The 17,896-nt window shown below is 37.3% G+C and overlaps 1 protein-coding gene across 4 annotated transcripts in view; it reads left to right on the plus strand.

Annotated features, from left to right (window-relative positions):
- Positions 1–17,896, plus strand: part of HMGCLL1 (3-hydroxymethyl-3-methylglutaryl-CoA lyase like 1) — a 199,707-nt gene that overhangs the window by 96,069 nt on the left and 85,742 nt on the right. For 3 of the 4 annotated variants that reach the window (NM_001191193.1, XM_005223257.5, XM_059880394.1), the window contains 2 exons: positions 6,188–6,283; positions 8,920–9,068. In NM_001191193.1, the coding sequence (NP_001178122.1) occupies positions 6,188–6,283; positions 8,920–9,068 (245 nt within the window). The remainder of the gene's footprint in view (positions 1–6,187; positions 6,284–8,919; positions 9,069–17,896) is intronic. The other variant, XM_005223258.4, reaches the window with a different exon arrangement.

Raw genomic sequence — 17,896 nt, forward strand, 5'->3', positions numbered from 1 at the left:
GATTCCTGCCCGCAGTAGTAGATATAATGGTCATCTGAGTTAAATTCACCCTTTCCAGTCCATTTCAGTTTGCTGATTCCTAGAATGTCGACATTCACTCTTCCCATCTCTTGTTTGACCACTTCCAATTTGCCTTGATTCATGGACCTGACATTCCAGGTTCCTATGCAATATTGCTCTTTACAGCATCAGACCTTGCTTCTATTACCAGTCACATCCACAGTTGGGTATTGTTTTTGCTTTGGCTCCATCCTTCATTCTTTCTGGAGTTATTTCTCCACTGATCTCCAGTAGCATATTGGGCACCTACTGACGTCGGGAGTTTCTCTTTCAGTATCCTATCATTTTGCCTTTTCATGGGATTCTCAAGGCAAGAATACTGAAGTGGTTTGCCATTCCCTTCTCCAGTAGACCACATTCTGTCAGTTCTCTCCACCATGACCTGCCCGTCTTGGGTTGCCCCATGGGCATGGCTTAGTTTCATTGAATTAGACAAGGCTGTGGTTCTAGTGTGATTAGATTGACTAGTTTTCTGTGAGTATGGTTTCAGTGTGTCTGCCCTCTGATGCCCTCTTGCAACACCTACCGTCTTACTTGGGTTTCTCTTACCTTGGACGACGGGTATTTCCTCACACCGCCCTTCCTGACCTTCAACGTGGGATAGCTCCTCTAGGCCTTCCTGTGCCCGTGCAGCCACAGATTCTTATGATAGAGTTAGTAGCAAGTAAAATAAAATCTCTGTATGTCTATTGCATTCTAATTATGTGACCCTTTGCATATCTTTAAGATGCTTGCAAACTGTTGCACAAATATTGTGGCTGAATCCTTATCAAAATTTGAATACCAGTGAAATTAATTCACCATGATATACCCTGTATGGTTGGCTAGAGAGATATGGAGATTCCCACACAATGGCCAGATAATGGCCAATCCTGTTACTAACCAAATGATGGGAATTCTTAGGATCGTAAATGAAAAGTCACAGCAAAATCTTAAAACTATGCTAATTCAAACCAGACGTAGAAAGGTTTTGTTAAAATGTCAAAATAGTACTGTAAAGATATAGTTCTATTATTGTTTAAATAACAGTTAAACTTTAGACATTAAAATAACATCAAGACTGAAGTATAACATAAACTCCCTAAGAGTAAAAAAATAAAGTAATGCAAGGATTATCTGCCTTTAATTGAAACCTGCTCTAGTTTATTCATTGTAATAAAATTATATCGTATCACAATTTCCTAAAGCTCTTTACACAATTGTCTTTATTGACCAAATTTAGAGAGAATACTATTATGTCTTAAATGACCTCATCATATTGTGGCTATTTTTATAAAGGAAAATGTTCTGATTTGTTGGATTCTAATTAATTAAACTCTAATTAATAAATTTTAATTTATCATAATTTCATTAAGGTATCTTCAATGATTATCAAAGTTTAGCTTTCATGACCTAAAATTTGGTTTACATTCTGAATTTGGTTACTGTCATCTCTGCTTATTTTCCAGTTCTACAAATTGAAATATCTATTAAGTCATTGTTTTCTTACATAATTTTCTACATAAAGATTCAAGATCTTTGTTAAATTACATGTAGAGTGAATTAATCACTTACATGTTAATATGACCTAAATTTCTTGAAGGTTAACATTTGTCTTGTCCCCTTCATCCTGTGATGAGTTGCATACTTTATTCTCTAACTCTGTGTTGGTTAGAGAAGCACTTTTTATTGATTCCTGTTATCACATTAATATAAATATGTCATACATGTTTAAAACATATGACATCAAGTTAGACATAAGTATTAATAATATCAATTAGCATTCACTATGGTGTCCTAAAACTAGCAGTAACTTTTCTTTGTGCTTGAAATTAGGAATCAGTGCTCAGAACTTTGTGTGATGATTTGTGAGTGCATGTTTGCATGTATGTGTGAGAGAGACACGTGGAGAGACAGAGACAGGGAGAGAGGCATAGAGCTCACACTCTAGCCCCAGACACAAAGGCTACATTCATGAGTATATAGTCAAGAACTGTGTGTTGAAATATGCTCAGATCTTAACTGTTTTAAAAAGAAGCTATAAAAGAGGGAAGATTACATTTTAAAGTAAGTCACCTCCTTTATACCACCAGCCTCTGGGTGCTTACTGGTTTCTCTCTGGGGTCCCCTTCCCAGTGCCATTTCTCTGTAGTGAAGCTTGTCACAGCTGCATTCTCCTCACTTGGAAACGGCCTCTCTTTTCTTCCGATTGCCCTTTGCACCTCTCCAGGAGAATCTTTCTAAAGCGCTGCATCTCTCCCAGTCTTTCTCTGCTGATTCAGTACCCACTCTTCATGGCTTTCTAGTGTCTTCACAATAAATCCTGAAGTTTCAGAATCACATGAGCTTAACTCAAGATACATCACCATGTGTGGCCCCCTGTCTTAATTTATAACCTATTCTCTGATTGTTTACTGATAATTTTTTTCCAGCCAGATAGTGTATTCCGGCTGTTGCACCCTACAGCCATCTTTCCCCCTCTTCCCACCCTATTGATTTCTCAGTGTTTCTGCCTTTATGGCTTTGTCATGAATTATCTGTGGATTGAGTGGTGTCAGTTAACATTTGCCATGCTCATCAAATCTTAACTTTGGAATTTGAACAGGTTACAGGAACAAAATTGTCTATGGTCTACAATGTCTGGGGCCTTGGGCTGAATCATCTGGAGCTCCTTTGACCACAAGTTTCGGGTTTAGGGGTAGTGTTGATGTTGGCGAGGGGCTCACTTCCTCTATATGTGGGTCTCTCATGTGACCTCTCCCTGTGACTGCCCTGCAGAAGCTGGTTTTTCTCATGCAGATCTGCGGACTTTCCAAGGAGAAAGCCCTGTGGAGGCTGTGTCCTTGTTCCTAAGCTAGCCTCAGAAGTCACATGGCATGATTTCTGCTGTGTTCTATTGGTTGAAGCAATCACAAGCCTGCCTGGGTTCCAGTGGAGGGTAATAGCATCCATTTCTTGATGGGGATCGGTGGGGTTCTAGAAGAACATGTGGGTTTAGAAATACTGCTGTGGCCATTTAGGAAAAATTATAATATGTCATAGCAGGGGCTGCAGTTCATGTCCCATATACTCTTTTAGACTATTATAGGCCCTACCAATCTTTCCCCATTCTGAACTCTTATAAACTGTGCTCTTTTCACAACCAGTGTACAGTGAGTCCCCTACATACAAACAAGTTATGTTCCAAGAGCATGTTCTTAAGCCCAGTTTGTTCATAAGTCCAATGAAGTTAGCCTAGGTGCCCACCTAACACCATCACCTATATAGTATTGTACTTTAATAGGTTTATATTTTTCACATAAATAATACCCTAAAAAACAAACACAAAAAATAAAGCATTTTTAATCTTACCTTGAAAAGAAGAGTAATACAGTGCAACAGCTGGCATACAAGGGCAACTGAAGTTCAGAGAGGTGGGGAATGGCAGAGCTGAGGATGGTCAGCCACAGGAGATGGGGGCAAGCTGCAGCTTCACTCATGCTTGATGTTGATGTCATGGGTTCTGATTTCTCTTTGGAACCAAATGCACATTCACATCTTTGTAAGTTCTCAACTTGAAGATTTGTATGTAGGGGACTTACTGTATTTCTTTGAAATGTGCACTTTTCCTAGTGCATTTCTTGATCTCCCCAACTATACTGCAAATTACTCAGTGCAAGGACTTTACTTTCCTGTATGTATATTTCCCACATGACCTAGCATGGGGCTTTGGACATAGTTGATGTTCAGTAAACCTTTGGGTTAAAGTGAGATAGGCTTAAAATAAAATAAGCCTTGGTTTTCAGTTCAGTCACTCAGTCATGTCCGACTCTGCAACCTCATGAATCGCAGCACGCCAGGCCTCCCTGTCCATCATCAACTCCCGGAGTTCACTCAGACTCACGTCCATCGCGTCAGTGATGCCATCCAGCCATCTCATCCTCTGTCGTCCCCTTCTCCTCCTGCCCCCAATCCCTCCCAGCATCAGAGTCTTTGCCAATGAGTCAACTCTTCACATGGGGTGACCAAAGTACTGGAGTTTCAGCTTTAGCATCAGTCCTTCTAAAGAAATCCCAGGGCTGATCTCCTTCAGAATGGACTGGTTGGATCTCCTTGCAGTCCAAGGGACTCTCAAGAGTCTTCTCCAACACCACAGTTCAAAAGCATCAATTCTTCGGCGCTCAGCCTTCTTCACAGTCCAACTCTCACATCCATACATGACCACAGGAAAAACCATAGCCTTGACTAGACAGACCTTTGTTGGCAAAGTAATGTCTCTGCTTTTGAATATGCTATCTAGGTTTGTCATAACTTTCCTTCCAAGGAGTAAGCGTCTTTTAATTTCATGGCTGCAGTCACCATCTGCAGTGATTTTGGAGCCCCCCAAAATAAAGTCTGACGCTGTTTCCACTGTTTCCCCATCGATTTCCCATGAAGTGATGGGACAGATGCCATGATCTTCGTTTTCTGAATGTTGAGCTTTAAGCCAACTTTTTCACTCTCCACTTTCACTTTCATCAAGAGGCTTTTGAGTTCCTCTTCACTTTCTGCCATAGGGTGGTGTCGTCTGCATATCTGAGGTTATTGATATTTCTCCCGGCAATCTTGATTCCAGCTTGTGCTTCTTCCAGCCCAGCGTTTCTCATGATGTACTCTGCATATAAGTTAAATATACATTGTAAATGTCTGTGGTGGATGGTCTTTGAACATATGAAGCTGTGGGGCAGGGAATGGTAGCTATGATCTCTAAGAAATAAGTGACCAAGGATCACATTTTACACAGAATTAAATGTGTTTGGATTGAATGAAAATGAAAGCTTAAATATCAACTAGGCATGATGGCAGGCAGTGGGAAATGCTTTTTTACAGCTTAAATATTGAATTTAAAATTTTGAATATATTTAAAACTTCATTTAATGATTCCAAATTATAGTCATTGAAAGTATTTGCATTCTACTGGCATTTAGCTGAGAGTCAATAAGACCAATGGACTAATAAGAGTAAATATTGTAAAATTTCACCTTTTACACCTTGTAAAATTACACCTTTACACTATTGTAAAATTACACCTTTTTAAAAATGTATAGTTGTGTGAATTAAAGCATTTATACTTTAATTCTATTTTATTTGCTTTTAAATTAAAAACAGTGCATGCTTATTTTAATACGCCAAGGTATATAGAGAAAAAAACAAGTCTTCCCTCACCCATTACCACAGCAAAGATACAACTTCTGGTTTAGCACATGTTTTTACAGCTTTCTCCATGCTCATTCCATGTACTTTTGCTGTTTATACATTATTCCTTTTATTTATTGTTCATGCCATAATTTGTTATTCTTCAATATGCAGAACTTGTGATTACATCAACAGTAATTTCTCTATAAGATGATTATGGAGTTTGACCATCAGTTATTGCTCTAGGAGGCTAAATTACAGACTTTGTGATGAACTGGCAAGTTTGACATTTTAATTCAAAGTTGATTTTTCTTAAATAGATTCATAGAAAATAGTCTTGATAGGATGAGCTTCCTGTTGTGTGCTCCATCGTATTTGTTAATATTTGTTCACATTATGAGAACAAATAGTAACTCAAGGATAGAACTATGTAAAGCATTATGATTTTTAGTAGCTAAAACCAATAGTATACTAGGATCTCAGCCTCGTTAAATTCTTTGGACATGTGTAATTTACACTTTACTAAACATTGTAAAATTTCACATGTTGAAAATTATCTGGACATAAAATTTCCATGTGGAAGATAAATGCACAGTCTTTGCCATTCAAACTCTCCCTACTCTCAGGGGTATTGGAGGCTTGGCCATAAAATGAAAGGAAGAGAATAAAGATTAGTCCATTGAAAACACGAGAGTTCAGAATTCCTGAGTAATGTTTAAGTAATTAAGTTAACCAACCAAGTTAAGTAATTCCTAAGTAATCAGTCACTTAACCAGATCCTGTTATATAATACATAAAATCCAGATCTAGTTATTATATATTTATGACATTGAGAACTACTTATCATTAGCTATATTGACATGGTTTTGCTATTTCAAACATGAATTGATAGAATATAATTTCCTGTATATTTATAAGCTTCCTGAAAACTAAGAACATGCTCGATAGAATATTCCAATTCTCATGTCTCCATATAACTTATTATGTATTCAAGATGGCAGATCACACTGAAGTGATGAAGGGCATTCATCAATATCCAGGAATTCGATATCCTGTCCTTACTCCTAATCTTCAGGGTTTTCACCGTGCTGTAAGTGTGCTACTAATTTTCCCTAAAATTGATATGCTTTTTATTGTAAAGATTTTTACAAAGTTAAATGGTGTGATACATGACTCCCTTGATATCCTGCATAAACACTATTGCTATTATACTCATGTGGGTACTTGGCGATCAGTGACTTTGTGGCATTGTTGGGACTCAGATGCTCCACACAAATGGCTCTTTCACTTTAACATCCAAGAATTAAAACACAGAAATACAATTGTCCATTTCAATGAGATTCTTTTGAAAGTATATTTTGTGCTTCCCTCTTAAACAAGGAGTACAAAATGAACATTTCTCAACACAGTGTTGTAATTATTAATGTAACTGTAGCAGACAATTGTAATTGTCACCTCTTTTGGCCTTGCTGTTGTTCCCATCCTCTTCACGAAGCTAAGCACTGCCATTGGAACCAACAGCTTTCTTTATTGTCTTCTCACTTGTTTCTCTGAATCCAAGGTGACTTGGGAATTTATATGCCAAAAAGCTTTTGTGAATATACATATCCACCTGCAATGCAGGAGACCCCGGTTCGATTCCTGGGTCAGGAAGATCCCCTGGAGAAGAGATAGGCTACCCACTCCAGTGTTCTTGGGCTTCCCTTGTGGCTCAGTTGGTAAAGAATCCGCCTACAATGCAGGAGACCTGGGTTCTGGTTGGGAAGATCCCCTGGAGAAGGGAAAGGCTACCCACTCCAGTATTCTGGCCTGGAGAATTCCATGGACAGTCCATGGGGTCTCAAAGTCAGACATGACTGAGCAACTTTCACTTTCACACTAGAAGAATCAGTGCAGCTTTAAGTAAAGGCTTGAGGTGATATGCTTACATGGCTGTATTGTAAAAGCTAAGCAGCAGCTATTTCTGATTTTAATGGATATTTTTCACTTTTGTATTTGTGACTGTGTTGCATGAAGTTGAAGTTCTGGGTCCTAGTTGGGGTATGACCTGTTAGTGTATCTTGTGAAACCACTTTTCTCTTAAACAATTAATACAATTTTTGATTACATTGTAAATAAAGACAGAAATCTTTTAAGAAATTGTAAATATTCTGTGATCTGGTCCTAACAGAGTAGGACATGTACCTACCCTGAGAAATATATGAAAGGACACCTTCAGGATAGCTTAGAAAGGAATAGAAGCAATCTTGACCTGGGAGGTATGCAAACTCATGTCCAAAACATGGCCCCAGAACTTCTACTGAGCTTGGGATCTCCTACTAGAGATTTATCCTCTTTGAACCATAGTTTTTGCATCTATAAATTGGTATAGTACATGCTTAGTTTAGAAGATTGTTTGTAGATTAGAAATAAGGTGTGCAAAGTACAAACAGCAACATGGGATCAGAGTAGGTGTTCAATAAATAGAATTTTATTTTAATTTATATAAAAACTTTTAATGAAATATAGTTGAAATATGATGATGTATTCATTTATGATGTACATGAAAATGATTCCATTATAAATATATACACATTCTTTTAAAATACTCTTTTCTATTATGGTTTATCATTGGATATTGAATATAGTTCTCTGTGTTATAGAGTAGGACATCGCTGATAATCCATAGACTTTTATTTTAAAGGTTAAAAATGTTTTGTGGATAGAGGAGTGGAAGCCAATGTTTTTTTCAGTGTTGGAGGAAAGATGACAGAATTTTTGTTTTCTTAAGGTGTTAGGGTATTGGTGAGGAAGGGCACTCTAGGCATGGTGCTGTAGATATATTGATAGAAAGACTTAAGAATCCGTCTGGAAATGTAGGAGGCTTGACATTTGACAACAAGTCTCTGGGAAGACTGGAGGAAGGAAGAAAGATGGAAAAGTGGGCAAAAAGGAGAACTGATTAGGTCAACATTTTGGATTTAAAGATTGGCTAGAGGGGAGGGGACTTTCTTGGCAGTCCAGTGCTTAGGACTCCATGCTTCCATTGCAGGGGCCATGGGTTCGATCCCTGGAAGGGAAACCAGGATCCCTCATGCTATGCAGCACAGCCAAAATAAATAAATGAATAAGAATAAAAAGTAAAAAAGACACCTACATTTACTAAAAAACAAAAACAAATGAAAACTGGCAAGAGGGTTAAGGAATTAGACACACAAGGGTTTAGTTGTCATAGTCAAAGTATGAAACAATGGAAGGGAGCTTGAGAGATAGGGAGAAAATTGGGGGCAAAATCCAGGTGATAATTTGGAAAAATGTTTTTCTGATGGGTTATAAGGAAAGAAGAAACCCAGAGAGCATTTACTATCCTCTATTTAAAAATATATGGTCTAAAAGTAATGTTTTCCATAGATGTTGAGAGGTTTTATTGGGATGCTGGTATTTTCCACAATTTGGGTTAAAATACTTCTGAGGATAACTTTCAGGAAAGGTGAAATTAAATTGGAATACCACCATTGTATATTATGTGATTTATGAGTGTTGTAGTTTGTGGAATTATCCTGTTATAAAATATTTTTACATTTCAAAAGAGAGTATATAGCAAGTAGAGAGAAATGTAATTTTAAATTCTAAGCAGAATGCTAAAGAATACAAGTGTTTCTTTATAGAGTAATTAATATTGCTTCTACTGCTCTCACTTATGTTTTTGAAACTGATTAGCTTTTGCCTTTAAATTATATTTTTCAGGTTGCTGCAGGAGCAACCGAGGTATCTGTTTTTGGTGCTGCCTCTGAATCCTTTAGCAAGAAGAACATTAACTGTTCTATTGAAGAAAGTATGAAGAAGTTTGAGGAGGTAGTTAAGTCTGCAAGACACATGAATATTCCAGCACGAGGGTAATTATCAAATCCCACAAATTGAGCTCTTTAAGAACTATTTTAACATTGTTTTACCTCATGTAATAATATAGATCCAAGCAGTCCATTCTAAAGGAGATCAGTCCTGGGTGTTCATTGGAAGGACTGATGCTAAAGCGGAAACTCCAATACTTTGGCCACCTCATGCGAAGAGTTGACTAATTGGAAAAGACTCTGATGCTGGGCGGGATTGGGGGCAGGAGGAGAAGGGGACGACAGAGGATGAGATGGCTGGATGGCATCACCAACTCAATGGACATGAGTCTGAGTGAACTCTGGGAGTTTGTGATGGACAGGGAGGCCTGGGGTGCTGTGATTCATGGGGTCGCAAAGAGTCGGACACGACTGAGCGACTGAACTGAACTGAATAAATATACATAGAGTATCTTATTTGCACCTTATGTGATCAGGGCCATCATTTTATAGTTATTGCTATAACTACCTCGATAATATCATCTGAATCCTGAGGGTGTATCTAGCCTGTGGGGCATGATGCCTTGAGGTCATGGGGACCAGCATCATATCTGACACCGTTACTCATTTCATCAATGCCAAATTACCCGAATGCAGCTGTGTGGTTTGGATCTCAGCATACTGTAAGTGGATAGATCGGTATAAGCTCATAGTAGCATTTGGAAAGTAATCATTTAATGTGGTTTCCAAATTTTTGACTTTTTTAAGAACCATGCTTTTTCTTCAAAGAATATATTGTATGGAAATTGAATAGCATGTGTAAACTGTAAAACCGCACTGGGGTGCAGGTTCGTCGTACCACCCATTCGGCTGACTTCTGGGCCTTCTCTGTGTGAATCCAAAGCAACTATATTTGGTGAAGGAGAGGAGAAAAGAAACCTGATTTTGTTTTTGCCTTCTTTTAAGAAGCAGGAAAGCATCTCGCTCAGACAGGCTCTACACCCAGATCCGTGTCTGTGAAATGTATAATAAACTCATTGTTACTTAAGAAAGAAGTTTTTTCTAACACATTAGCTATTATTCTATTTTTATAATTATAGAGGTATGATAAAGATGCCATATCATCTTCATAATTTAAAATGCATAGTGTTTGTAAGAGAAGGCTGAATGCTGTCCCTGGGCTTCCATGCTGGTTGTCCTTCCCTTGATTGAGGTGAGCAATGTTCAGAGTGGCAAGAAAGATCAATCATCAATGAGAAAACAAGTGGACCCAATTTGGAGTGAGGAGATTAGAAAAGGGTTGGAATTCAATCAAGGTTATTTGGAGAGCAAGTAGAACTAGATTACACTGTAGTTAGGTATTTTTTGGTTTACTGCCTTTTTAAAACTTCTTTTCCTTTCTCCTTAGTAAATTTCCAACATGACTTTTTAAACATATAAAGTTATTTTGTTAACTAACATGTATACATAACATGCAGAGTGCATGCAAGAAAATTAAAAAACCAAGATAATCTGTTTCCATAGAAAGTAAAGGATGTGTGCTTTTAAGGCAAAAGTTACATAACAACCAAAAATATAAAAGTTACATAACCACCATCAAAAAGGAGAGGTGTCCTGCAAGTTTTAAATTCAAACACACATAAGTTGTTTTATTTTCTTACCTTTAAAAAAAAAGGAAAAAATGAAGAAGCTGTTCTTCTGTTTCAGTGTATATTTATGTTTGGAGTATAGGCTATTGAGTAAAGTAATTCTCATTGAAAAGTTGAAAGAACACAAAACCTTAAGAAGTAAGGTACATATTTCAATTGGGAAGATTTTTTTTTTAATGTGGAAAGATGGATGTTCACAAATTTTATGACAACTGATCTTATCACTTTATAAAATAGTATAGGCAAACCCTATAAGGCTAATAGAAACCCTAAATCTCCTTTAATACTGATTGCATTAATAAAATGTTTATAAAGTTCAATATAAAAATAAAATAAATAAAATAAAATCCAATAAAATGTTTAGTACTAAATACTAAACATTTAGTATTGTCCTATCAATAAAGAAACTTCTAACCATGCTACAACCTAAGAAATTTTTCAGGATTTGATAAGATGGATACAGAAGTACAGATGAATAAGAACTAACCTACCGCCAAATGAAGCCAGCAGAAGTACATTGTAATTATACTGTAGACAAATGCATATTTTCCGGTGTAGATTTTCTTCCTTTGGAGCCCAAGTCCTTGATTTTCTGAAACAGTAGTCACTTTTAGAAATAACGCCATTTGACAGATGGATGTGAGTTCACTACTTGTGTAGTTGAAAATTATCTTCTTCTCCCCCAAACTTTTATAGGCTTTAAATTAGGTCTTATTTTCACTGGCAATATAGAAGGTAGGTACTGTATTAAAAAGCATGGGCTATTGGTGCTCGTTTTAGGGAAAAAGCCATGCTCAGCTAGTCAAACCTGAAGTAGATGCTCCAGACAGTGTTACTATGGCAACAGCTGCATCAATATGGACCATCATTCAGAAAATGTATGGTGCCAGCTGCTGTCAGCTCTAAAGGCCATACAGCAGGACACATTTTATAAATGCTCACTAAAGCCATTTAAGCTTCTATAAAACAGTAACCTTTCATATGGTCTAAATAGCAGCTTCTATTAAAGTTGTGAAGTCTATTGTTTGTTTCCTCCCCTCTTGGAAACACACACATACACATGCCTATGTACAGGTCTTTTTATAGATGCTTGGAACTTTATGTAACATCTGGGATACATTGGGAAAGACACCATGCCAGATTGCCGACAGAAAATGCAGAGTCAGCTAACTACTGCTGCTCGTCCATTGTATGCGAGTGAGCAATGAAATGTCTAAATTTTGGACTTCATTTTTTAGTGTGCATTTCACATATGTTTAAAACATCTAGGTTACTTTTCTCTTATCTGTCTAAATCTTTAAAATGTTAAAAAGAGAAAAATAGAAGCTTGTTATAAATTTAGTCATTCTCTTTTTTATCAGTGGATTTACTGAATGAATTATCTCTTGATGTGTATTTAAGATTGAAATCCCTGAGATATGAAGTAGTTTTCTCATCTATCACATAAGACTTTCAGGTTTTATTCCCTTTTGTTTGAAATGAGTATCAGCTTCTCTTTAATGAAGTCACGAGTCACAGGAATCACATGCTGCTTTTCGTGTGGAAATTTAATTTTAGAAGGAAACTGTCGCTAAGGTGACTTGTTCATTTTGTTGTTAAGGTACTTATAAATAGGTTGTAAGTTCACAAAGTCAGCAGTTGGGCATATCAGAGAGTTTTACCATGATTACCTCTTAGACTTCTCCTGTAAAGTGGTCTAGAATGATTGGACACATGATTGACTTCCTGAAGGGCTGAGCCTACTGAAAGTTGAAAGAAGTAGATTGCTAACATTTTTTTTTCTAGGAGCCAAACAAAATTATTCATTCACCCATTGTTTAAAAAATTTACAAAATGCAAAAACATATTTCATTGTGAACTGTCACTGCTGAGTTTATTCTCAAATTCTCAGGAAAAAAAACAAAAACAAACTCAGGTACAAAATAATGAGAACAATGAATAAAAAGCAAATTAGTAATTAAAGTAAGAAAGACAACCATAGATACCTGGAGGAGGGCATGGCAACCCACTCCAGTGTTCTTCCCTGGAGAATCCCATGGACAGAGGAGCCTGGCGGGCTGCAGTCAATGGGGCCTCAAAGAGTCGGACACGACTGAAGGGACTTCGCACACAGGCAACCATAGATAACTTTGAAGTATGAAAAAACAAAGGTGGTTTTAGGATGTAATAACATTTTGCTTTTATCTTAAATTCTTTATAAGGCGTGATTAGTATTTATTCATATTTTGGAGGAGATGAGGAATGAGGCTTTTCATAAAACTCTAATGAGTCTAGGGTGCATATCTTACATACCTCTTCATCTGTCACCCACATCACCAACTCCCTATCTAAATCAAAACCAAGGAAAACCCAATCTGTTTTTAAATGCTTCTGAACAAAATTGTATCATTTATGTGAACGACCAATTGTTTTGATAAGACCCTTAATGTTTGGAAATTCTTCCTGTGCTTAGTTAATTTTAACTGGTTGCCTAGCTCTGAATAATTTCTAACCTTTAAAATGGTAACCGTTTCGTAGGGCTGTGAAGTCAGGGCAGAGTATTCTCTTTCAAAATGGTCAGCTTTCCGTGGACTTCCCTTGGAGAAAGAACTGATAACACATTTCTTCAGGAACTTGCAACCTACTTGTTTGTTCATCAAACCATCTAGGTCATGTGAACATGTTATATCTCCTGTCCTTCCCTTGCCTAATGCAAAATGTCATTACAGACCCTGATCCTGAAATAGCAGCCCTTTTGAGTAGGATAATGAACCTCCTTGCTGAGGGCTCCGAGTTTTAAATACACAGTAAGTGACAGACAGTGTTTCTCATGGCTGATGATGCCATTGCCTCCCATAAGCTAATTTATCCTAATGAAATTCATTTGCGTAGGTGGCACCATTGTCTATAAGCAGAAGCTCATTGGTTAAAGTTTCTTTCCAATTTCTATTGTTAAACTGAGGACTTTCCACTGGTGCCTGGAAGAGGAATTCAAATCATCTACCAAAATATGGCATGTAAAACTTTAAAAACTGAGACATCTGTTAAAATGATTCTTTAGTACATATGGTGGTTTTGAGTTCTACTTTTTTTAACCTTACATATTGCTCTGTCACTGCTGTGTGCCAGATAACACATCCTCAGCTGCAGTTAATATGTAAGTTGTGTGTGTGTGAAGTCGCATCTAAATAGCCTCTTTTAAGGCAAGAATGTGTTTTGTCATTTCTCGTGAAATTCACCTTTTGGAACTAAAGGAGAATTTTAGCAGAATTGCTTCTCGAGACTAAGGGACCATCACTGTATCATCTATCATCCACAGTGCGAAGGGCATGATAGGCTCTCAAAATTTATTCATAACTGGCTTGTTAATAATCGGATGCTGTTCTGTATTGCTTTTAGGCTGATATATTCTGCATGGCTGCATCAAATTCATTCCTCTTTTTAAATGTCTTACTTACCTTTCGTTGACATCAAATGTCACCTCATCATTCCTGACACTGACATTGTTTTTCTCTTCTGAGTGTAGCAGTGGTTGATTCTTTATGCTCCAGTATTTGTGACATTTATTAAAGGCTTCTTTTGGTTTCTTTTTGCCAGGATGATTTGAGAAATATGGGAAAGTAGGCCTAGGGAAGGCCTAACTAGGTGATTTTTTTCATGATTCAGTTCTTCTGGGTAAAGTTGGTAAAGACTTGAATGCTGCTGTTTTTCATGATTTTGCACAATACTGATAAATGGCCTCAGTAAGCACAAATAAAAATAAAACAACTCATATTTCTATCCAGGGTTTATTGTAATTTTAGTACCATGGGTTTCAATATCATTGGTGATTTTTTTTGTTACTCTGTCATCCTAAATAATGTTTAAAACATGATTCCAAGTCCAAACTCTCAAATATTTGCTGTCATTTCTGGATACAGAATTTGAACTGTTAAGAACCAGAATCTGGCTATATGTTGATCATAAAGATTAGGAATTGTATAGAAAATTATTCTGAAAGTTAAAACGACATCTTTACAAACATATTTTGCATGAATTCATTTAAGAAATGTTGATTGTTTTATATCATGTCTTGTCTTCTGATGCCATGTGGAATATAAAAATGAAAAAGTAGCCTAGGGAGTTTCCAGCAGACTGCGGAAGTAATTTGTATAGAAATAATGACTATGTGGTCAAAAATGCCAAGTGTTTAGGAGAAATACAGATAAATCCCATTAATTTTTAAAGTAAGACTGTCTTAAATTTCTCAGGAGTTATTTGTAAAACCCGCATGGAGGTGTCAATAAAATGAAGTTATAAAAATGAGTAAAAATATGGAAACATAATCAGAAATAGTGACCTTTTCAGTGAGAGCAGGAAATTTACAAAGAGCAAAGGCACAGTGAAGAGAAACCTCCAGAAATGTTTGGTAACAGGGAGAAGTTTGTATTTCCTGGAATAGGAGCTTTTAAGGCTGTGAAATGGAAGAGAGGTAGAAAGATGAGGTTTCACATACTGCTGAGCTTGAATACCAAGTTTATTTGGTAGACAACAACAGGCCATTAAAGATTTTCAGAGTAGAAAAATACCCAATCAGATTTATGCTTAAGGAATATCATTTCAGCAGTCCATACTGGAGTACAAATGAGGGCATGCCATGAGACCAGAAACAAAGAGGGCACTTGGAGATGTCTGTGGCCATCCCGAAAAGGGCCCACAGGCACCGCTCTGTCCACGTGAGCTGGGCCGGCAGTTCCCACGCTCTACAGAAGAACCAGCCAACGCTGGTTAATGAGCGTGTTCTTAAAGGTGACCAAGAGATGTAGTGGCTAAAAATGACTATATCTTTTTTTTTTTTAATTTTATTTTTAAACTTTACAATATTGTATTAGTTTTGCCAAATATTGAAATGAATCCACCACAGGTATACCTGTGTTCCCCATCCTGAACCCTCCTCCCTCCTCCCTCCCCATACCCTCCCTCTGGGTCGTCCCAGTGCACCAGCCCCAAGCATCCAGAATCGTGCATCGAACCTGGACTGGCGACTCGTTTCATACATGATATTATACATGTTTCAATGCCATTCTCCCAAATCTCCCCACCCTCTCCCTCTCCCACAGAGTCCATAAGACTGATCTTTTTCTTTTTAAAGACAAATGTGGGGAAAACAGGAATGACCATTATTTTGCATCTGTTGAGCTTCATGTGCCATGTGACTGTGTCAAGCAGTCAATTTATAATGTTCATAAGAAGACTGGACGTGTGTTTTGTGTAATAGTGAGAAAGAGAGAGATTATGAGGGACTGAGCTGATACAGAGACTCCCTTTTCTGTTCCCTTTACAAACACATAAATATAACAACTTGTAAAGCATAAGGTGAAGTTCAGAAGAGAAAAGGAAGTCCTCAGATTCCATCAGAGAAAGTGTGGCAAGGATGCAGTGTGATGGCCCCAGCACATGGGGTGTCTACTCCAGATACAAGCCCTAGTGACTTAGAAATGGGATTTTGGAGTCTATGTGTGAAAGATAGATGTTCTGCTAAGACTAGGATTGGAAACTGAGTATTTTTGGATTCTGGAAGCACTTCCTTGCCAATGCAGAGTCACTTAAATCTGTGCCAGTGTTATAGGTTGTGGATTTATGACATTGGAGTATTGTGGAAACCCAAATTGAGAAATAAAGGTAGACCTTTGCTTGGGAACTGGTAAAGTCTGCAAGGCAAGGGAAAAAGGAAATTAGATCTCCTTTATAGGAACATTTAAATAACTCAAGACTTTCATGGAACTTCCACAGAAACTAAAGGACCATGAAAAGGCATTCCCAGTAAAAATTACAGACCACATGAGGGAACAAATTACCCTAAGAAAAATAAGCAGAAGAAAAAGAAAAAGAAGGATAAATTTAGCAGAAAAGAAGGACATAGAATAACCTGAATTGAGATGGTGAATTAACCTTTACTATATTTATAGAGGCAAAGGAAGAATATAATAAAAGGACAAGTCTTTATGAAAAAAAAAAAAAAAGAATGAAGATTTGAGGAAAAGAAATGGAAGTGAAAAATACATGTGTTAAATAAAAACAGTAATTGCAGAACAGCAGATTAGATATAGTTGAAGTGGGAGTTAATGGTCTAGAAGTGGCCTAAAACTAGGATTTGAGGAAATTGCAATAGTGAATAGAAAAATAATAGAAGTTTTGAAAGTGAAAAGAGAATGCCTAATAGAATTCTCAAAAGGAGAAAACAAGGAAACTAGATATGAGAGATATGTTTGATGAAGTATTACAGTACCTTGAGGATTTTCTAGGAGTAAAAAGCATTAATGTTAATAATGAAGAAGTGTAACAAGTCCTGAAGGACTCATAGTCAAATGCAGGATATTAACTATAAGTAGATAATGGCACCCCACTCCAGTACTCTTGCCTGGAAAATCCCATGGATGGAGGAGCCTGGTAGGCTGCAGTCCATGGGGTTGCTAAGAGTCGGACACGACTGAGCGACTTCATTTTCACTTTTCGCTTTCATGCATTGGAAAAGGAAATGGCAACCTACTCCAGTGTTCGTGCCTGGAGAATCCCAGGGACGGGGGAGCCTGGTGGGCTGCTGTCTACGAGATCGCACAGAGTCGGGCATGACTGAAGTGACTTAGCAGCAGATAACCCTATAGCAGTAGAGAAGAATTGCACCCAGTCACTTCAGTCGTGTGCAGCTCTGTGCAACACTATGGATCGTAGCCTGCCAGGCTCCTCTGTCCATGGGATTCTCCAAGGCAAGAATACTGAAATGGGTTGCCCTGATTTACTATACAGCAATTATGTTTAGAGGGAAATATTCTCATCAGCAAAAACTGAGGTCAGAGATAATGAAACAGTATATTCAAAATGGCAAAAAAAAAAAAAAAAAAAAAACAACCCACAAAAACTGTCAGCTTAGAATTCCATACGTAACCAGACTATTGGACTAAAAGTTAACAAAACCATTTGTTGACACAACAGTCTGAAAAATTCTACACTTGCTGGAAAAAAAAAAAAGAAATTGAGTCAGAAGGGAGGAATGAAAAAAAGAAAAGAAAAAGAGAGGTAGCAGGCTGAGGCTTTGGCAGAGCAGAAACCATTTGCAATAGGTCTGTAAAAACTTATGCCAGCTATTTAAAGTGGATAAATGTAATAAGTGCCATGGATTTAATCAGAGATAGATGCTGTAGGGAAGCAGTGAGATTAGACAGTATATGTCTGTGTAACTTATATCACTTTTACATAAAGGCATCAATTAAACAATCCAGGTAAGGA

Source organism: Bos taurus, chromosome 23 (assembly GCF_002263795.3).
Source record: "Bos taurus isolate L1 Dominette 01449 registration number 42190680 breed Hereford chromosome 23, ARS-UCD2.0, whole genome shotgun sequence".
NCBI lineage: Eukaryota > Metazoa > Chordata > Mammalia > Artiodactyla > Bovidae > Bos > Bos taurus.